This window comes from Panthera uncia, chromosome F1 (genome assembly GCF_023721935.1).
Source record: "Panthera uncia isolate 11264 chromosome F1, Puncia_PCG_1.0, whole genome shotgun sequence".
NCBI classification, from domain to species: Eukaryota; Metazoa; Chordata; class Mammalia; order Carnivora; family Felidae; genus Panthera; species Panthera uncia.
The window spans coordinates 62382559-62397544 of NC_064813.1; the positions used below are offsets into that span (position 1 = coordinate 62382559).

The 14986-nt window shown below is 50.5% G+C and overlaps 2 protein-coding genes across 3 annotated transcripts; one reads left to right on the plus strand and one right to left on the minus strand.

Moving 5' to 3' along the window:
* Nucleotides 1–11294, plus strand: PFDN2 (prefoldin subunit 2). Its single transcript, XM_049634659.1, has 4 exons — nucleotides 1–104; nucleotides 9945–10033; nucleotides 10127–10250; nucleotides 10984–11294. The coding sequence occupies exons 1-4, from the start codon at nucleotides 30–32 to the stop codon at nucleotides 11158–11160; spliced, it is 465 nt and encodes a 154-aa protein (XP_049490616.1). The 5' UTR covers nucleotides 1–29; the 3' UTR covers nucleotides 11161–11294.
* A 209-nt stretch (nucleotides 11295–11503) lies between these two features.
* KLHDC9 (kelch domain containing 9) lies at nucleotides 11504–13349 on the minus strand. 2 transcript variants are annotated; one of them, XM_049634646.1, is made up of 4 exons: nucleotides 12672–13349; nucleotides 12197–12356; nucleotides 11905–12103; nucleotides 11504–11785 (listed from the first exon to the last, which is right to left on the minus strand). In XM_049634646.1, exons 1-4 carry the CDS (start codon nucleotides 13187–13189, stop codon nucleotides 11619–11621), a joined length of 1044 nt encoding a protein of 347 aa, XP_049490603.1. In that variant the 5' UTR covers nucleotides 13190–13349; the 3' UTR covers nucleotides 11504–11618. The 2 variants fall into 2 exon arrangements, with proteins under 2 accessions (XP_049490603.1, XP_049490604.1); XM_049634647.1 differs by having other exon boundaries at nucleotides 11635–11781.
* Between the last annotated feature and the right edge of the window lie 1637 nt (nucleotides 13350–14986).

Genomic DNA, 14986 nt, shown 5'->3' on the forward strand with positions numbered 1-14986 from the left:
GCAGGCCGGAAGCCCAGCAGGCGGCGAAGATGGCGGAGAGCAGCGGTCGCGCCGGCAAGAGCAGCGGCAGCGGCGCGGGGAAAGGGGCGGTGTCGGCAGAGCAGGTGAGGAGCGGAGAACGCGAAGGAGGGCAGCCAGGCCGGGTCCGAAGTCGATGCGGAGAGAGGAGGGGAGCCTGTGGCCGGTGCAGGCCTCACTCCAGTCCCACCTTTGCGAGGCCGCTCAGAGAGGGGAGGGTCCTTGGAGAAGCTGGCCGAGCCCCCAGGGAGAGAGCCAAAGGGTTGGTAGGTGAAGGCCACGCCTCCCTTGGGGGTGTTGGGTGAGCCAGCAGGAGGCGAGAGCCCCGAGATGCGGGGTGTGGGAGGATGCACAGTTGTGAGGGGAGATAGGTCGTCACTTTCCCCACTTCTCCGCACCCTCAAACAGGATAGGCTGGGCAAGGCCGCTCGTAACGAATCCCAGGGGATTAGTCAACGGGCTGGTTGTATGTGGTCTGTTACGTGACCCTGAAACCACGTTGACAGTCGCCCTCACCCTGCAGAGCCACGTGACTCACATACTCGAACAGTCTAGTGTTCCATACTGTTTTGATTCGGGACTCATTGTAAGATTGAATTTCTTTAGCGACCAGAAACCCTTTCCTAACCCGAGTTTGCATTTCCCCCAGTCTCTGGCATCGCGAGATGTTTGATAAATAACTCAGAAAGCCTTTTGTGGCATGGGAGCCATTTGCTAATAGTGAGGCTAGTGTTTTAATGGGAGTGGGAAGAAATCTCCATGATAGAAAGGAAAACATAAACAAGAGCTCTTCTAATTACAGGTTCATTTATCATTTATTTGTGGAACAGTTGCTACAGGCAAAGGTATCCGCATAAGGGTTTTTCAAATTGCCCCATGCAAAGAGCCCGTAGTAAAATAACACATACAAAATGCTAATATGAGGCAGAAGGTGAGTGTTCTAACAGGTATAAAGTGCTGTGGGGTTTTGGGGGGGGGGGGGAAGAGTTTCTGGGGGGGGGGGGGGAGAGAGATGGAAGGGAAGGGAAAAGACACCTGATACTTTCTGAGGGTCTGCCTTGTGCCAGGCCCTCTGCTGTGTATAGGGAAACCTAGATCTTGTTTTCAAGTTAGCTCACAGACTCAATGTACAGTATTCCACACGGGCCCCTCTTTATGGTAGCTAAAGGAGGGACCCCCTAGCAAGAGGTTATGAGATTCGAGGAATGGGTGGGAAAGGGAAGCTGTGGTATAGTGGGGTGGCTTAGAGCGTAAGAAGTGCACTTGGGTTTGACAGATCTGTGTTTGAATCACATTTCTGCTATTTATTTTGTATAGGTGACTTCTTTCACCTTGCTCTCCTGTGAAAAATATAATGGTGCAGGGGCGCCTGGGTGGCTCCGTCTCTTGGGCATCCGACTCTTGATTTTGGCTCAGGTCATGATCCTAGGGTCGTGGGATCGAGCCCCAAGTCGAGCTCCGTGCCAGGCGTGGAGCCTGCTTAACATTCTCTCCCTCTGTCCCGCATGTGCACACGCTCTAAAATAAAAATTATGCACAATGGTGTGTACCTCATCACTATTTTGATTATTAGTCAAAAAAGGTATTCAGAGTGTTTTTGCACAGTGATTGGAATATAGTATGTGCTTAATAAATGCTAGGTTTTGTTTTGTTTTGTTTTGTTTTTCTTCTTTCCCCTTCTGGAAGAGATATTCCTTCCAGTCAATTCTAAAGGATGAGAGGAGTTAGTCAGGCAAAGAAGGAAGTGGGGAATTTCCTAGGTAGAGGGAATAAGGTACTTAAAAGCACCGAGGCATAAAACCGCCTGGCACGTTTAGGGTGCAGGTAGACAAAGTATGGCATGGGACAAGACTTGCACAAGGGTGCAAGACTCGAATGTGGGGGAAAAGGGATAGAGATGGATCTAGGATATTTCTCAGATCTCTGTCTTTGATGGATGCTGGTGCCGTAGAGAATGTAGGAAGATCGGAAATGTCTGGGAGGGAAAATACGTTTATTTTAGGGGGTTGAGTTTGGGTTTCTTGTAGGACGGTCAAGTAGAGACATCTAGTAGTTGGTTTGATTTATAAATCTTGAGTTACAGAAACCTGAGTCAGAGATACGGATTAGAGAATTATAAGCTTATGGATGGTAGACAAAGCCACGGTTGTGGGTGAAATCCTCTAGGGTTTGTACAGAAAGTGAGAAGAGAAGCAGAACGAGGATGGAGCCAATGTTTAAGGGGTTGTGGAGAAAGAAAAGAACCCCTCAAAGAGGGCTGAGCGGGTGTGATAATTGAGTTCGGAGGCTGTTCTTGCTTAACATTCTGTGGTCTTTGTGTTCTAGAGAGAACACTGGGTAAAAAATAGAAGATTTATCAGGGCTCCTGGCTGGCCCAGTAGGTGGAGCATGTGACTCTTGATCTTAGGGTCATGTGTTCAAGCCCCACGTTGGGCCTGGAGCTGACTTTAAAGGTGTGTGTGTGTGTGTGTGTGTGTGTGTGTGTGTGTGTGTGTGTGATTTACACTGCTGCAAACGTGAGCTGCATAGGTCCCTTATAAACAAGATAGAAGGAAGTAACATTGTACTAGGCATTTGTTTGATCTTCTGTTAATTTATTATGCCGTTTGGGTAGGTTATGTTGTCTTCCTATACCTTACCTACCTATATTGTAGGTAAGGACATTTGAGTTTCAGAGACTTTGGTTAACTCACCCAAAGTCAGTAACTGGAAGGGTGGGGCTTTTAACTGAGTGAGCGAGTTGAGAATCAGACAGACCTATTTTTCCATTTACACCACGACCGTATTAAAGATATTTGAGCTGGGCCTGAAGGATTGGATAGATTTGAACAGGTGGTAATGGAAATAGAATATAGGGAATAGGATGAGAAGAGGAGACCTAGGGAAAGCACAGGCTGACAGTGAGTGGTTAGTTTAGCTAAATCACAAGGTATAAGAAAGTTGTGGTGCTTAAAGCAAGCTGAGTCTTTGCATGGCAAAGAATTTGGAACCTTTTTTTTTTTTTTTTAAGTTTATTTTGAGAGAGAGTGTGTGTGACAGAGAGAGAGAGAGAGAGAGCATGTGTGAGCCAGCAGGGGAGGGGCAGAGAGTGAGGGAGAAGAATCCCAAGCAGGCTCTGCACTGTCAGCTCAGAGCCCTATGCGGGGGCTTGAACTCATGAACTGTGAGATCATGCCCTGAACTGAAATCAAGAGCTAGATGCTCCACTGACTGAGCCACCCAGGCGCCCCAAGAATTTGGAACTCTTTAATGTAAGCAGTGCCCGAGTCACAGAAGGATATATGGTATACTATTGTTTTTGTTTTTTTTTTTCTGCTACCTAAAATAAGGCATGTTTATTATGGAAAATGTGGGAAACACAGGAAAAAGTACAAAATAAGTGAATGTACCCATGAGCCTACTGTCTAAAAGATAACTATTATTACCATTTTGGAGTATATCCTTTGATATACTCCAAAAGAGGTTTCTCCCCTCTTTTATGTTTTTGTATATGCATGTGTAGATGGAAAGGGAGGATGTGTGTTCTTTACGTATTTGCATACTTTATAATATTGGTCCAGTACAATAGCATCGTACGGTATATACCATTTTGCAATCTGCATTGTAAGCCTAATATGTCACGAACAGTTTGCTGTGTCATCCAAGTGTTAGGAAAGTTAAGTCACCAGCAGCGTATAGGATGAATTTGGAGAGTCCAAAACTAGGGAGATAATTTAGAAGACGACGGGAGTAGTTTAGACAAGAGATAATGAAGGCTCGAAGTGGGGTGATGTCAGTGAGCCAAAGAAAAATTGCTGAGATTGATGCAATGAACTTGGCAGTTGTTGCGATAAAGGTGTGTTCAAAGATGAAACCAGGGTTTCCTACCTGGAGGGCCAGGGTGGTGTCATTAGCAGAACTAGGGGAGACAAGAAAAGGGAACAGTTTAAAACGGGGTAAAAGATGATCAGTTCAGCTTTGAATGACCCGAGTTTAAGGTACCCATAGGACATTTAAGTGGAAATGTTCCGTGCTAATTGTTACCATTTAGTGACAATCTGTTTTCTGCTGGATATTGTCCTAAGTTCTTTTTTTTTTTTAACATTTATTTATTTTTGAGACAGAGAGAGAGAGAGCATGAACAGGGGAGGGTCAGAGGAAAGAGGGAGGCATAGAATCTGAAACAGGCTCCGGGCTCTGAGCTGTCAGCACAGAGCCCGACGCGGGGCTCGAACTCACTGATGGTGAGATCATGACCTGAGCCGAAGTCGGACGCACAACCGACTGAGCCACCCAGGCGCCCCTGTCCTAAGTTCTTGATGTAACTAGTTGATCTTCACAAACATGCTAGGAGACTGATACTACCTTTATGTTCTTGGTGAAGAAACTGAGATTCAGAAAAGGGGTAACTCGCTCACAGATTTTGAAGCCATTTCTGACTGACTTCCGAATGCCTTCCTCTAACTTGAAATTTGGGTCTAGAGTCTAGAATTTCTGAGGCCTGGATTTGCAGGCAGTCAAATGAAGGCAGTTGTTGGAACCACAGAGGTAGCTAAGAATACCAGTTGAAATAGTATAGGTAATAAAGGGAGAAGTGCTATGAAAAGAATCTTAGATCCTTCTCCACTGTTGGGATGAGAGGAAGAACTTCAGGAAGGGGAACGGAGTGTTAAGACAGGTTAGAGAACCAAGGAACTGAAGGGTCCTGGAAGCTAAAAGTGAGAAGAGAATGTACATTACACTGGGCCTCTCAGTTCAGTCCTCATTGCTACCGTGAGACAATGGTTCTCCGCTTGCTGGGACTCCCCCCCCCCCCCCAAGATATTTGGCATTGCCTGGAGACATTTTTGGTTGTCACAAGTAGGAGTTGCTGCTGGCTTTTAGTAGGTGGAATCAGGGAGGTTGCTAAATATCTTACAATGCACAGGACAGCCCCCCATAAGAAGGTATTTTCCTGCCCAAAACTTCAGTAGTGCTGACGTTTAGAAACCCTGCTTTATGGTCTATTAACTGCATTTTATAAATGAGGAAACCAAGAGAAGTTAAGTAGCTTGGTCATACAGCAAGTAAACAGCAAAAACACTAGGATATGAACCCGTCCACAATAGACTCAGAAGTCTGGGCTAGTTCCACCTTACCGTGTGCTACTTAAGAGAGTTTCAAAGCAGCAGAGTGAAAATTGAGAAAAAATTGTTGGGTTAGGCAGGAGGCCATTCGTGATCTTTGAGAAGTTAGTTTAATAAGTAGTAATAGTTTAATAACTAGTATAGATAGAAAGCAATTTAAAGTGGGCTGGGAATGAATGGGAGGTGAGGAAGTCGAGGCAGTGAGTATAGACTAGTCCTAAAAACATGATGAAGGGGCGACTGCGTGGCTCAGTCAGTTGAGTGCCCTACTCTGCATCTCAGCTCAGGTCTTGCTCTCTGGGTTGTGATTTGGGGCCCGCAACAGGCTCCGTGCTGGGCGGCAAGCCTACTTTAAAAAGAAAAAAAAAAAAGATGAAGAGAAGGGCTTAGAACCATTATTTGTTGGAGTAATAAGGTCAAAGAAGTTTTCTTTGACAGCTGAGTATGTTTGTCAGGAAAAGAGGGCACTGAACTGAAAAGAAGATAGTTAGTGAGTGATACCCTATAAAATGCTTTTCCAGACGCATCCAGTCGTAATTCTTGACCTGTTATTCTATTCTTCAGTGAACCAATAAGAGTAAATATCATGTAGGTAAGAAGACCAAAGGACAAGAAAAAAAAAAAAAAAAAGACCAAAGGACATTTTGGAGATAAAGGTATTGATTGCAGATTTTTTGTAAAGTTACCAAAAGTATACGGTAGTGATTAAACAAAAGAAAAAAGAAAGAAAAAATAAAACAGGCAAATAAATCATACAAAACTAGTTTGACTTTTTTTTTTTTTTTTTTTTTTTTTTGAGATTTTATTTTTTGAGTAATCTCTCCATCCAATGTTGGGCTTGAACTCACAATCCCTGGGTCAAGATTCACACGCTCTTCCAACTGAACCCAGCCAGACACCCCCTAGTTTGACCTCTATGAGAGGTGACGGATGACAAGCCGGGAATAATACATCAGCTAGAAAAGGGTCCTTAGAGTTCCACAGAGCTGGGGAGAGGTACCAGTTCCGCAGCTTACTGTGCTAACACATTCTCTCTCTCTCTCTCCCTCTCCCCTTCCTCCCCTCCCCCCCCCCCCCCCCCCCCCTCCCCCTCCCCTCCTCCCTGCCCCCTCCCCTGCTGCCTCTCTCCTCCCCTCCCCTCCCTCTCCCTCCCCTCCCTCTCCCTCCCCTCCCGCTCCTCCCTCCTTCCTCTTTCTCTCTCCACCATCTTTGGTCTACTGACCCATAAAATGAAGGTACAGGTCTTATACTGTGCTTTTTTGTTTGTTTGTTTTAGAATTAAATGAGATAGAGTCGAGCAGAGTGCCTGGCATATAGTAGTGTTCTTTTCCTTACAAACCTTGGGCGGAAGGTGCAATATTGTAGGACTGTGGAAAAAACAGGTATTTAAAAAGAGGTTGCAGGGGTGCCTGGGTGGCTCAGCCAGTTAGTCCGACTTCGGCTCAAGTCATGATCCCACGGTTCTTGAGTTGGAGCCCCGCGTCAGGCTCTGTGCTGACAGCTCAGAGCCTGGAGCCTGCTTCAGTTTCTGTGTCTCCCTCTCCCTCTGTCTCTCTCTGCCCCTCCCCTGCTCAGTCTCTGTCTCTCTCTCAAAAATAAACATTAAAAAATTTTTTTAAAAGAGGTTGCATTTGCATATTTAAAATTTCAAAGAAGACAACAGTAAAGATTAGAAGGCAGGCCTGCATAGTTGAAAATTAGAAATGCACTAAAATTGGAAAGCTTTTCTACCAAAAAATTTAAGGAATTGATATGCATTTATATGTGAACACACAGAGAGGGTTAACATATGGGATGTATTAACTTTATTATCAATCATTTCACAATATATACATATACTAAATCATAATGTATACCTTAAACTTACACAATGTAATATGTCAATTTTACGTCAGTAAAGCTGGGGGGGCGGGGGTAGAAAACCATGTCCTGTATAAAAGTGTGCCAAGAATGTAAAGAGCTCTGTATAGTTGCCAGGATTGAAGTTACTTTTGAATAGGATAAACAGTTGGTATTTTAATTTAATTGGATTCTTTTTCAGTAGGGATGTTTACATGTAAGATGAAGATTTTAGTAGGGCTGAGGGAATCAACACTGACCTAACCATCCCTTCTCACGCCAGACAACTTTAGGAGAATGGGAATAAGGGAAAGAGAAGGAAAATAAGTCTGGCCATAAGGGAAAAGACCATTAGAAAAGTATTTTCAGAGGAAGAACGTGGGAATACATCACAGCCTTTCTGTCTTCATTGGCAGGTTACTATGGGCTTATTTTGCATCTAATTTACAGTTAGGTTATGGTTAGCTGCTAAGAGATTTCATTTCCTTTAAGTGCACCAGTGGCTGAAATTTTCCATAATAACTGTAGATAACTCATACACTGAAATAGATTTATTTTAATTTGCCATTTGATTAAAAGTTCATAAACTGGGGGGCGCCTGGGTGGCGCAGTCGGTTAAGCGTCCGACTTCAGCCGGGTCACGATCTCGCGGTCCGTGAGTTCGAGCCCCGCGTCGGGCTCTGGGCTGACGGCTCGGAGCCTGGAGCCTGTTTCCGATTCTGTGTCTCCCTCTCTCTCTGCCCCTCCCCCGTTCATGCTCTGTCTCTCTCTGTCCCAAAAATAAATAAAAAACGTTGAAAAAAAAAAAAAAAAAAGTTCATAAACTGGGCCAAGAGGAAGTAGGGGTTGTTAATTAGCAATAATGTTTGAAGAAAAATTGGAGTTGAAAACAAAACCTCTTCTTGCCTTTAGTTGTGTTAAATTGGTGGCTGAAAAGTAGATTCCTACTAATTACTAAGGAAAATAAGTCTAGGCCTCAGAAATTTTAGACTCTTAAGCTGATTTCACTGATGGGTTCAACAAAATACATCCAGAAGAGAGGGTCATTTGGATGCTGGGAGAGCATCTAGAATCTGGTTTCGTTGTGGAATTTCCATAGATGAAATTACTTTGATCTGTAACATCGATAGTGAAGGAAAAGCTAACCATAAATGGAATAGTTTGGTATAGGTAGTGGAGTTAGGTTTCAAAGTGTTTGTTGCAATGAGTGCGAGAAGTACACGGAGATCAAAGGCTGGTGGCCGGGAGGAGGCAGCATACGACTGGGGCGACGGCGTCCTAGTCAGACTTATTTCTTGGTTTTCTGAGCAGGAAAAGAGATGTAGGGGTGGCACAGGCCAGCCAGCAGGGTCTTATCAGCTGTAGATGAACCTTGTGGAGAGAGGTATGGGACAGAAGGTCCTAGTAAAGATGAGGCGGTCACCAGTAGCATGAGACTGGGCAGGATATGGCTGGGAGCGAGAGCGTGGGCGGGCCCACGGCCCTCAGCTGATCAGGAAGGGCCAAGGGGGCACTTGGGTTTGGGGAGAAGGCCATGACAGCAGTTAACGCACTTTTCCTGCCTACGAAGCCCTTTCCTAACTAGCCCGCACCATACAGCAGTTCTATAAAGTAGGTGACCCTGTGTGTGTCACAGGTGAGGGAACTCAGGCCCAGAGGGGGAAACCCAGTGGTTCTCCTTTCTGGATGCACATTAGAATTATGGGGGAGTGTTAGAAGTGCTGAGATCCCAGGGGCCTCACCCAGTGATTGTGTAATTGTTCTGAGGTTCCACCATTCGTGTTTTGAAAATGCTCTCCTGGGGACTTTATCGTGGCGCCAGGGTTGAGAACCATCGGATTAAATGTCCAAGGCCATAGAGCCAATATATGGCACAGACCAACTTGAACCTGGTTTTTTGTCTCTGGGCCCCATGTTTCCCCCACACACACCCCCACAATCTTCTTTCCTCATTACACTTTCCGCCTTTCATCTGGTACTTCTTTCTGAACACAGTCATCAGAGCCCTGTACTGAGAGTGACGGAGGTGGTGATTTTAGTACCCAGTCTGGCTTTCACGCTGTTTTAGGTTCCCTGCTCTGTTTCTGGGGAACAAGGAGCTGGTAGTAATCATTTCTCTGGGCCTTTATGTGTGTTACTTCTTATGCCTCCTTTGCACCCTTTCCTCCCCCAGTTTCTCGTCCTTCAGGCTTCAGTTAAGGCCGTGTCTCTCAGGAAGCCTATGTTAGTTGGGGTTTCCAGGCTACAGACATGGACCCTGAGCAACCTTTTCTTTTTTGAAGTAGTGTTTTGGAAGGCTGGTGGGTAGTTCACAGAATTGACCACAATGAAGAGAAAGGTTAAATAACTGAGTCCCACCAAGTTCAAGAACTAGGGCAGCTTTGGGGATTTCAGGAGGAGGAATGGAGGATCGTCTCTGCAGGACAAGTAGTTGCCTTCGCTGCACCTGTCTTCCATACCCGTTTCTCTCTACCCCCAAAATCAGTTCCTGTACAGAGACTCTGGTATAGAACAACAGGTCACCGCCCTTGTGGTCAAGGGCCAAGGGTCCTGTGAATGGTAGCCCCACAAGCACCCCCTGAGCTAAGGAGGGGCGGCTCCCCTGTGGGAAGAATGCTGGCTGGGCAGGTCCAAACAGGAGTTAACTCACCACAGAGTCTTTCCGAACAGCCTTCTTTACCTGCAAGTCTAAGCCTCTCTGCAGGTGCCCCAGTGGCTCTCCACCCCATCCTGAGTTACACATGCCTGTTCCTCACCACACGGGAAGCTGCGAGAGGGACTAGCAGAGCTCTCTCTCTCACACCGTGCAGGCTCTCAGTGCAGGGTGAGTGGCTTCCGGACAGACTGAAGGTTGAAATGACAGACGTGGGTTCTACTCCTTTTCTAAGGGAGGTGTCCAAAGCTCGCCGTCCTGTGTTGTGTCTTGACCCTCTGCCGTGCCCGCTGTCTCCTCTCTCACTTAAATCTTTCTCACCTTCTAAGGTCATTGCTGGCTTCAACCGCCTTCGACAGGAACAGCGGGGTCTGGCGTCCAAGGCAGCCGAGCTAGAGATGGAGTTGAATGAGCACAGGTGAGGGCGTTGGGGAGGCGCAAACAGGAGCGGCGGGCGGGCTGCCGTGGAGCGGGGCTGGATTCTCCAAGCGGCCTTGTCCTCCCACCCCAGCCTGGTGATAGACACCCTGAAGGAGGTGGACGAAGCCCGCAAGTGCTACCGCATGGTGGGAGGTGTGCTGGTGGAGCGGACGGTCAAGGAGGTGTTGCCGGCCCTGGAGAGCAACAAGGAGCAGGTGAGCGGGAGTCCTTGCGGACAAGCTCTGGGCGCCGAGGGGTGAGGGAAGGGAGGCCGGGACTGGGGGAGCATGGTGGAGGAAGTGGGCGGGCACCCATGTTGAAGATGGCACGTGCAGCCTGTCAGCCTGTGCTTTTTATGCTGTGCAAAGTCTAACTCCTCACACAGGAGGGACTGCTGGCTGGCGGCCTCTTCCCCGGCACTCTGTGACCTGGCTCACAAGCCTGGCTCTCCCAAGGGGGAGAGGCAGCAGTGAGAGCAGGGTCTCTCACAGTGTGGTCCGGGGACACCTGCATCCAGGTCACCTGGAGGCCTGACCCAAACTGCAGCTGCCTGGACCCACCGATTCAGAACAACTGGCTAGGGGGCCTATGGGGTGGCATCCTTTTTTTTTTTTTTTTTAAGTCCTCTCCGTGCCCAACGCAGGGCTCGAACCCACAATCCCACGATCAAGAGTCACATGCTCTACTGACCGAGCCAGCCAGCCAGCCACCCCACGGAGTGGCATTTTAAAAATAAACAGCCCAAGTGGTTCTTAATGTACATTAAAGCTCACACGCCGTTGTGTTTGAGAAAGGCATACTTTTAGGGTCTCGGCTCTACTATTAATACTTGGTAAAAGGTGAGGTTACAGGTGTCCTCTCTCCTTCCCGTCCCCCAACTATAGTCCATCCCAGGTAGGGGAAGGTGGTTCCTGAAATCCTCATGTAATCCTATCGCTGGCCCTCTAGATACAGAAGATCATTGAGACACTTACACAGCAGCTTCAGGCAAAGGGAAGAGAATTAAATGAGTTCCGGGAAAAGCACAACATTCGTCTCATGGGGGAAGATGACAAGCCGGCAGCCAAGGAAAACTCCGAAGGGGCTGGGGCCAAGTCCAACTCAGCCGGAGTGTTGGTCTCCTAGGGACCAAGGCCTTTGCGTTTTTTTTTTCTACCCTGACTCCCACTTCTTCTGATTTCTCTTTATTGTTATTATTATTATTTTCTCTGCTATTGTAATATTTTTTTGTTAATTAAATGTTTTGGTCAGAATGCTCAGCTCCAGCCTCAAGCTTTCTCCCAATATTAGGGGCGGGATCTGCATGAGGCATGGAAAAAAGCCCATGATCTGTGGGGTTTGGCTCCATCGGGCTGATGGTTCACAGTTTCGGAGGAGGCCCCATATTTTATCCTTTCCCTTGCAAATAAAGATGTATCTCCTTATTCACTGCCCTCCCCCACCCCCCCAAAAGATTCAGAGACAAATGTTGACTCTCAGATTGAAATTTAATAAGCAGGTGAAATGAGGCAGATCGCTCTGGTGGTAACGCGCTGCGAGTTTGCAACAAAACGGGGGCTTGGCGATGTGTCTTGGCATGTTCTTTAGATAAAAAGGTCCAGGATGCAAACCTGTGGACTAGGCGTCCTGCCATCCTCACCGAAACCCCCAACCAGGTAAAGCTGGTCATTCCAAAGGCAGGTGCGATGGCCCACGCGCTTCAGCCCTTGGTCTGCGCAGGGGAAGTGGAACCACGAAGGAGGGGACCTGCCTGTTGGGGAAGAGCAGAGGGTGCTTATTGAGGCGGTACCGTTTTGGCACCATGGGGCTCCTCCTCGTCTTCCCACCTTCTCCCCACCCTCTTCCCCGCCTCAACCAGCCGGCCCTCACGGGTGTCATAGATGTACAGGTCATTGCAGATGGTGTCTCTGGCTCTGGTCAGAGTTTCTCCGCCAAACAGCACGGCAAAGGGCCCCACCACGGAACACGAGTGATGCCGCAGGCCCCGGGGCCCCTGCCGGGACCCCTGCCCAGTGCTCACAAGCCTGGCAAGCTGCTCCCTCAGACGGGGGGCAGCAGGTGGTTCCTCCTTGCGGGAGAAAGAAGGGGTGTTGGCTGGAGGGATTTGGGCCTCCCAGTTTTTGCCCCTTTCCACCCTAACAAGTTGTGAGTCGACAGGTACCCCAAGCTTCCCGTGACTCCAGTGCCCGGCTACTTCTGGTTCAGCCGAGTTGCAGCCCCCAAAGAGCAGGAGCTGGTGGCCTGGGCGGGGCCCGGGAGTTTGGAGCAGGGCAGCGCAGTGACCCGAGCGTGAGGCTGTGTGACAGCCCTCTTCCTTATAGCTGTGGATATGCAGCAGTTCGGGCCTGAGTTGGGTTTTCTGGAAAATACAAGTGCTGTACTGCCCTTTCCCCAGCCCCTTTCTGTGGTGCCAAGCATGGAAAGGAGGCAGGGACCGAGCAGCGGTCGGATGAGAGAGAGAGGGTAGCAGCGGCAGAGAGCGAGCTCGCTATCGTAGTCACGGTGGGTGCGGGGGGAGGCGGGTGCCGGGGTGCGGGGTGCGGCTGTGGCCGGAGTGCTTGCGATTCTGTTCCCCTGCGCTTTTCCAGAGCACAGATGAAGGGACGGGGGACGGTGCGGGGCCCGGGGTGCCATACCTGTAGGTGCGGGCGCCGGGGTCCAGCCGTAGCGTGTAGACGCTGCCGTAGCGACGCTGGGTGCGGGTCCCGCCCTCCCGGCCCGCCACCCGCAGCTCGCGGTCGGAGACGCGGGTACAGGTGTGGCTGCTGAGGCCGGCGGGGGGGCGGCTGCCGGGGGCCGCGCTCCACGCCTCCCACGCTCCGCGCTCCGTGTCCAGCGCGGCTACGGTGGCCACGCGGCGCGACCCGTCCCAGCCGCCCACCACGCAGAGCCAGCGCCCGCCCACCGGCGCCGCGTCGTGGTGGCTGCGCCGCGGGCCGCCCCGGGTCCCCAGCCGTACGGCCTGGCCCCCCGCCGGGTCGAAGACCACCGTGTCGCCGCTCGGCTCCGTCGCCCCTCCGGCCGGGAGGCCCCCCACCAGGTAGAAGCGTCCTCGCAGCTCAGTGCAGGAATGGAAGGCCCGCGCCAGGAGCGCGTCCCGGGCCACCGGCCGCCAGGTCCAGCCCGAGCCCCCCGGGGGCCCCGCCAGCGCCATGACCCCTCCCCCCACCTGCCCCCCAGGAACCGCCCGGGTCCCTGCCACGCGCCGCCGTCGCCCAGCAACCACTGCCGCACTGGCAGCGCGACCGGCTGCAAACCGAAGGTCGCAAAGCACCGGTTACCGTGGAGACCGGGAGACCCGGGTAGCTGAGGGAAGGGACGGTGTTGTCACCGCGGCGACGGGAGCTGCGCGAAGTCCAGAACAATCCTGAAAGACTGTCAGAGGGCGGCCAGGTCCTCAGACGGACCCCCGTTATCAAAGCCGCGAGCTGATGTGAGGTGCAGGCGTGGCTCTGCGGGGGGCGACGAGGGACACCCTTTTCCAATTGCACCTGCCCTCCCCCGGGATGAGTCTGGGGGAGGGGAAGAGGGGGCGTGAAAGTGGGCGTCAGGAGACTTGGGTTCTGGTCCCAGCCGTGCCCCTGACTCTCGGGGTGACCGCGGGCACCCTCACCTTTCTCATTTATAAACTGTGCTGTGGGTTTTCTGTCTCAGGCGTCTTGCAGACGACTTTCCCTGCTAGAGGCTGAAGATCCCGGTGGGCTGGGTGGAAGCGTCCTTTCTGCTCTGGCCACTAGAGGGTGGTAGAGCCTGCTGTCAGCGCACACCGCGCGTGCGTGCGTGTGTGTGTGTGTGTGTGTGTGTGTGTGCGCGCGCGTGTGTGTGTGTGTGTGTGTGTGCGCGCGCGCGCGTGTTGGGGGGCGGGGTTGGGTTGGGGGTGAGGGGGAATGCCTGAAACTTGGAGAACTTTCCACTACGGTGTCCCGGGAAGAATAATTCCTTATTTCAGCTCGCCTCATAGGCTCGCAAGGAAACTGAGGTGCTGTGGCATCTGGAACTCGAGGTTAAGGGCAGGGAGTTTCTCCCGAGAAGATCCAGGCCAGCAGCTGCCCAGCCCTGGAAGCTGGAGGGGGGCGTAGTGGGGGAGGGGGCAGAAGAACAGAAAAACAAGCATCTGTTACTCCCTGGTATCTCCCTTTAATTCCAGCCAGGTCCCCTGCCCTTCCTCCTGACTCTGTCCCTCCAGGACCCGGTGAGGGACCAAGAGGCCCGGATCCAAGCTGAGGAGTTTGGGCCCCAGGAGCCAATGCAGACAGATTTCTGCTCCCAGCACAGAAACCGGACGTGTGTCCCCAGCCCTGGGCTGCAAATGCGGGTGATGGCTGCTATCGTCGCCTGTGGTCTCCACACATCAGCTCGTGCCCCATCACGCCCCAGAAATGGAGGCACGAGGGAGACCAGGACTGCAGGCGGGGAGGACCTGTGATTCAGGGGTCTGATGGTGCGCGTCCTCTGAGCACACATCCTCTGAGCACACAGCATGGCAACAGTATGTGCGGGAAGGCGCGGAGAGACTGGAAGGTTACGAGACCCGTTTCCCACTTGTCCTTGAAGCCGAGAACCAGTAAGAGCTTCGAAAGTCCCCGTCCCCCCCAATTCCAGCTTTCCTGGAGTCTGGCGGAGATGATCCTCAGTTTTACCAGATCATGGTAACGAAATCTCTAGAAAATCCCCAACTGCTAACATCCTCGACTGAAATCTGAAAGCCAGCCTTCTCCCTAAGACTGCTCTGACTGGCTAGCCTCCAACCAGCTAGGATTTAGGCAAGGAGTTGCCTGGGACGAGGGGGGGCGGGGTGGTCATTTCACTTAAGCCTTGTGGGCCTATATGCCCATTTTGTCAGACTCCTTTTCTTTTTTTCTTTCCCAAAGATTTAATTTAACTTTCTTTCTTTCTTTCTTTCTTTCTTTCTTTCTTTCTTTCTTTCTTTCTTTCTTTCTTTTCTTTCTCC

Excerpts from the sequence above, each read along its gene's own strand:
- PFDN2 (XM_049634659.1), top strand. The coding sequence starts at position 30 with ATGGCGGAGAGCAGCGGTCGCGCCGGCAAGAGCAGCGGCAGCGGCGCG. Across the intron at positions 10,034-10,126 it reads ATGGAGTTGAATGAGCACAG|CCTGGTGATAGACACCCTGA; the intron begins GTGAGGGCGTTG and ends CTCCCACCCCAG. Across the intron at positions 10,251-10,983 it reads TGGAGAGCAACAAGGAGCAG|ATACAGAAGATCATTGAGAC; the intron begins GTGAGCGGGAGT and ends CTGGCCCTCTAG.
- KLHDC9 (XM_049634646.1), bottom strand. The coding sequence starts at position 13,189 with ATGGCGCTGGCGGGGCCCCCGGGGGGCTCGGGCTGGACCTGGCGGCCG. Across the intron at positions 12,357-12,671 it reads CCCGGCGCCCGCACCTACAG|CTATAAGGAAGAGGGCTGTC; the intron begins GTATGGCACCCC and ends GCATATCCACAG. Across the intron at positions 12,104-12,196 it reads GGAGTCACGGGAAGCTTGGG|GAGGAACCACCTGCTGCCCC; the intron begins GTACCTGTCGAC and ends TTCTCCCGCAAG.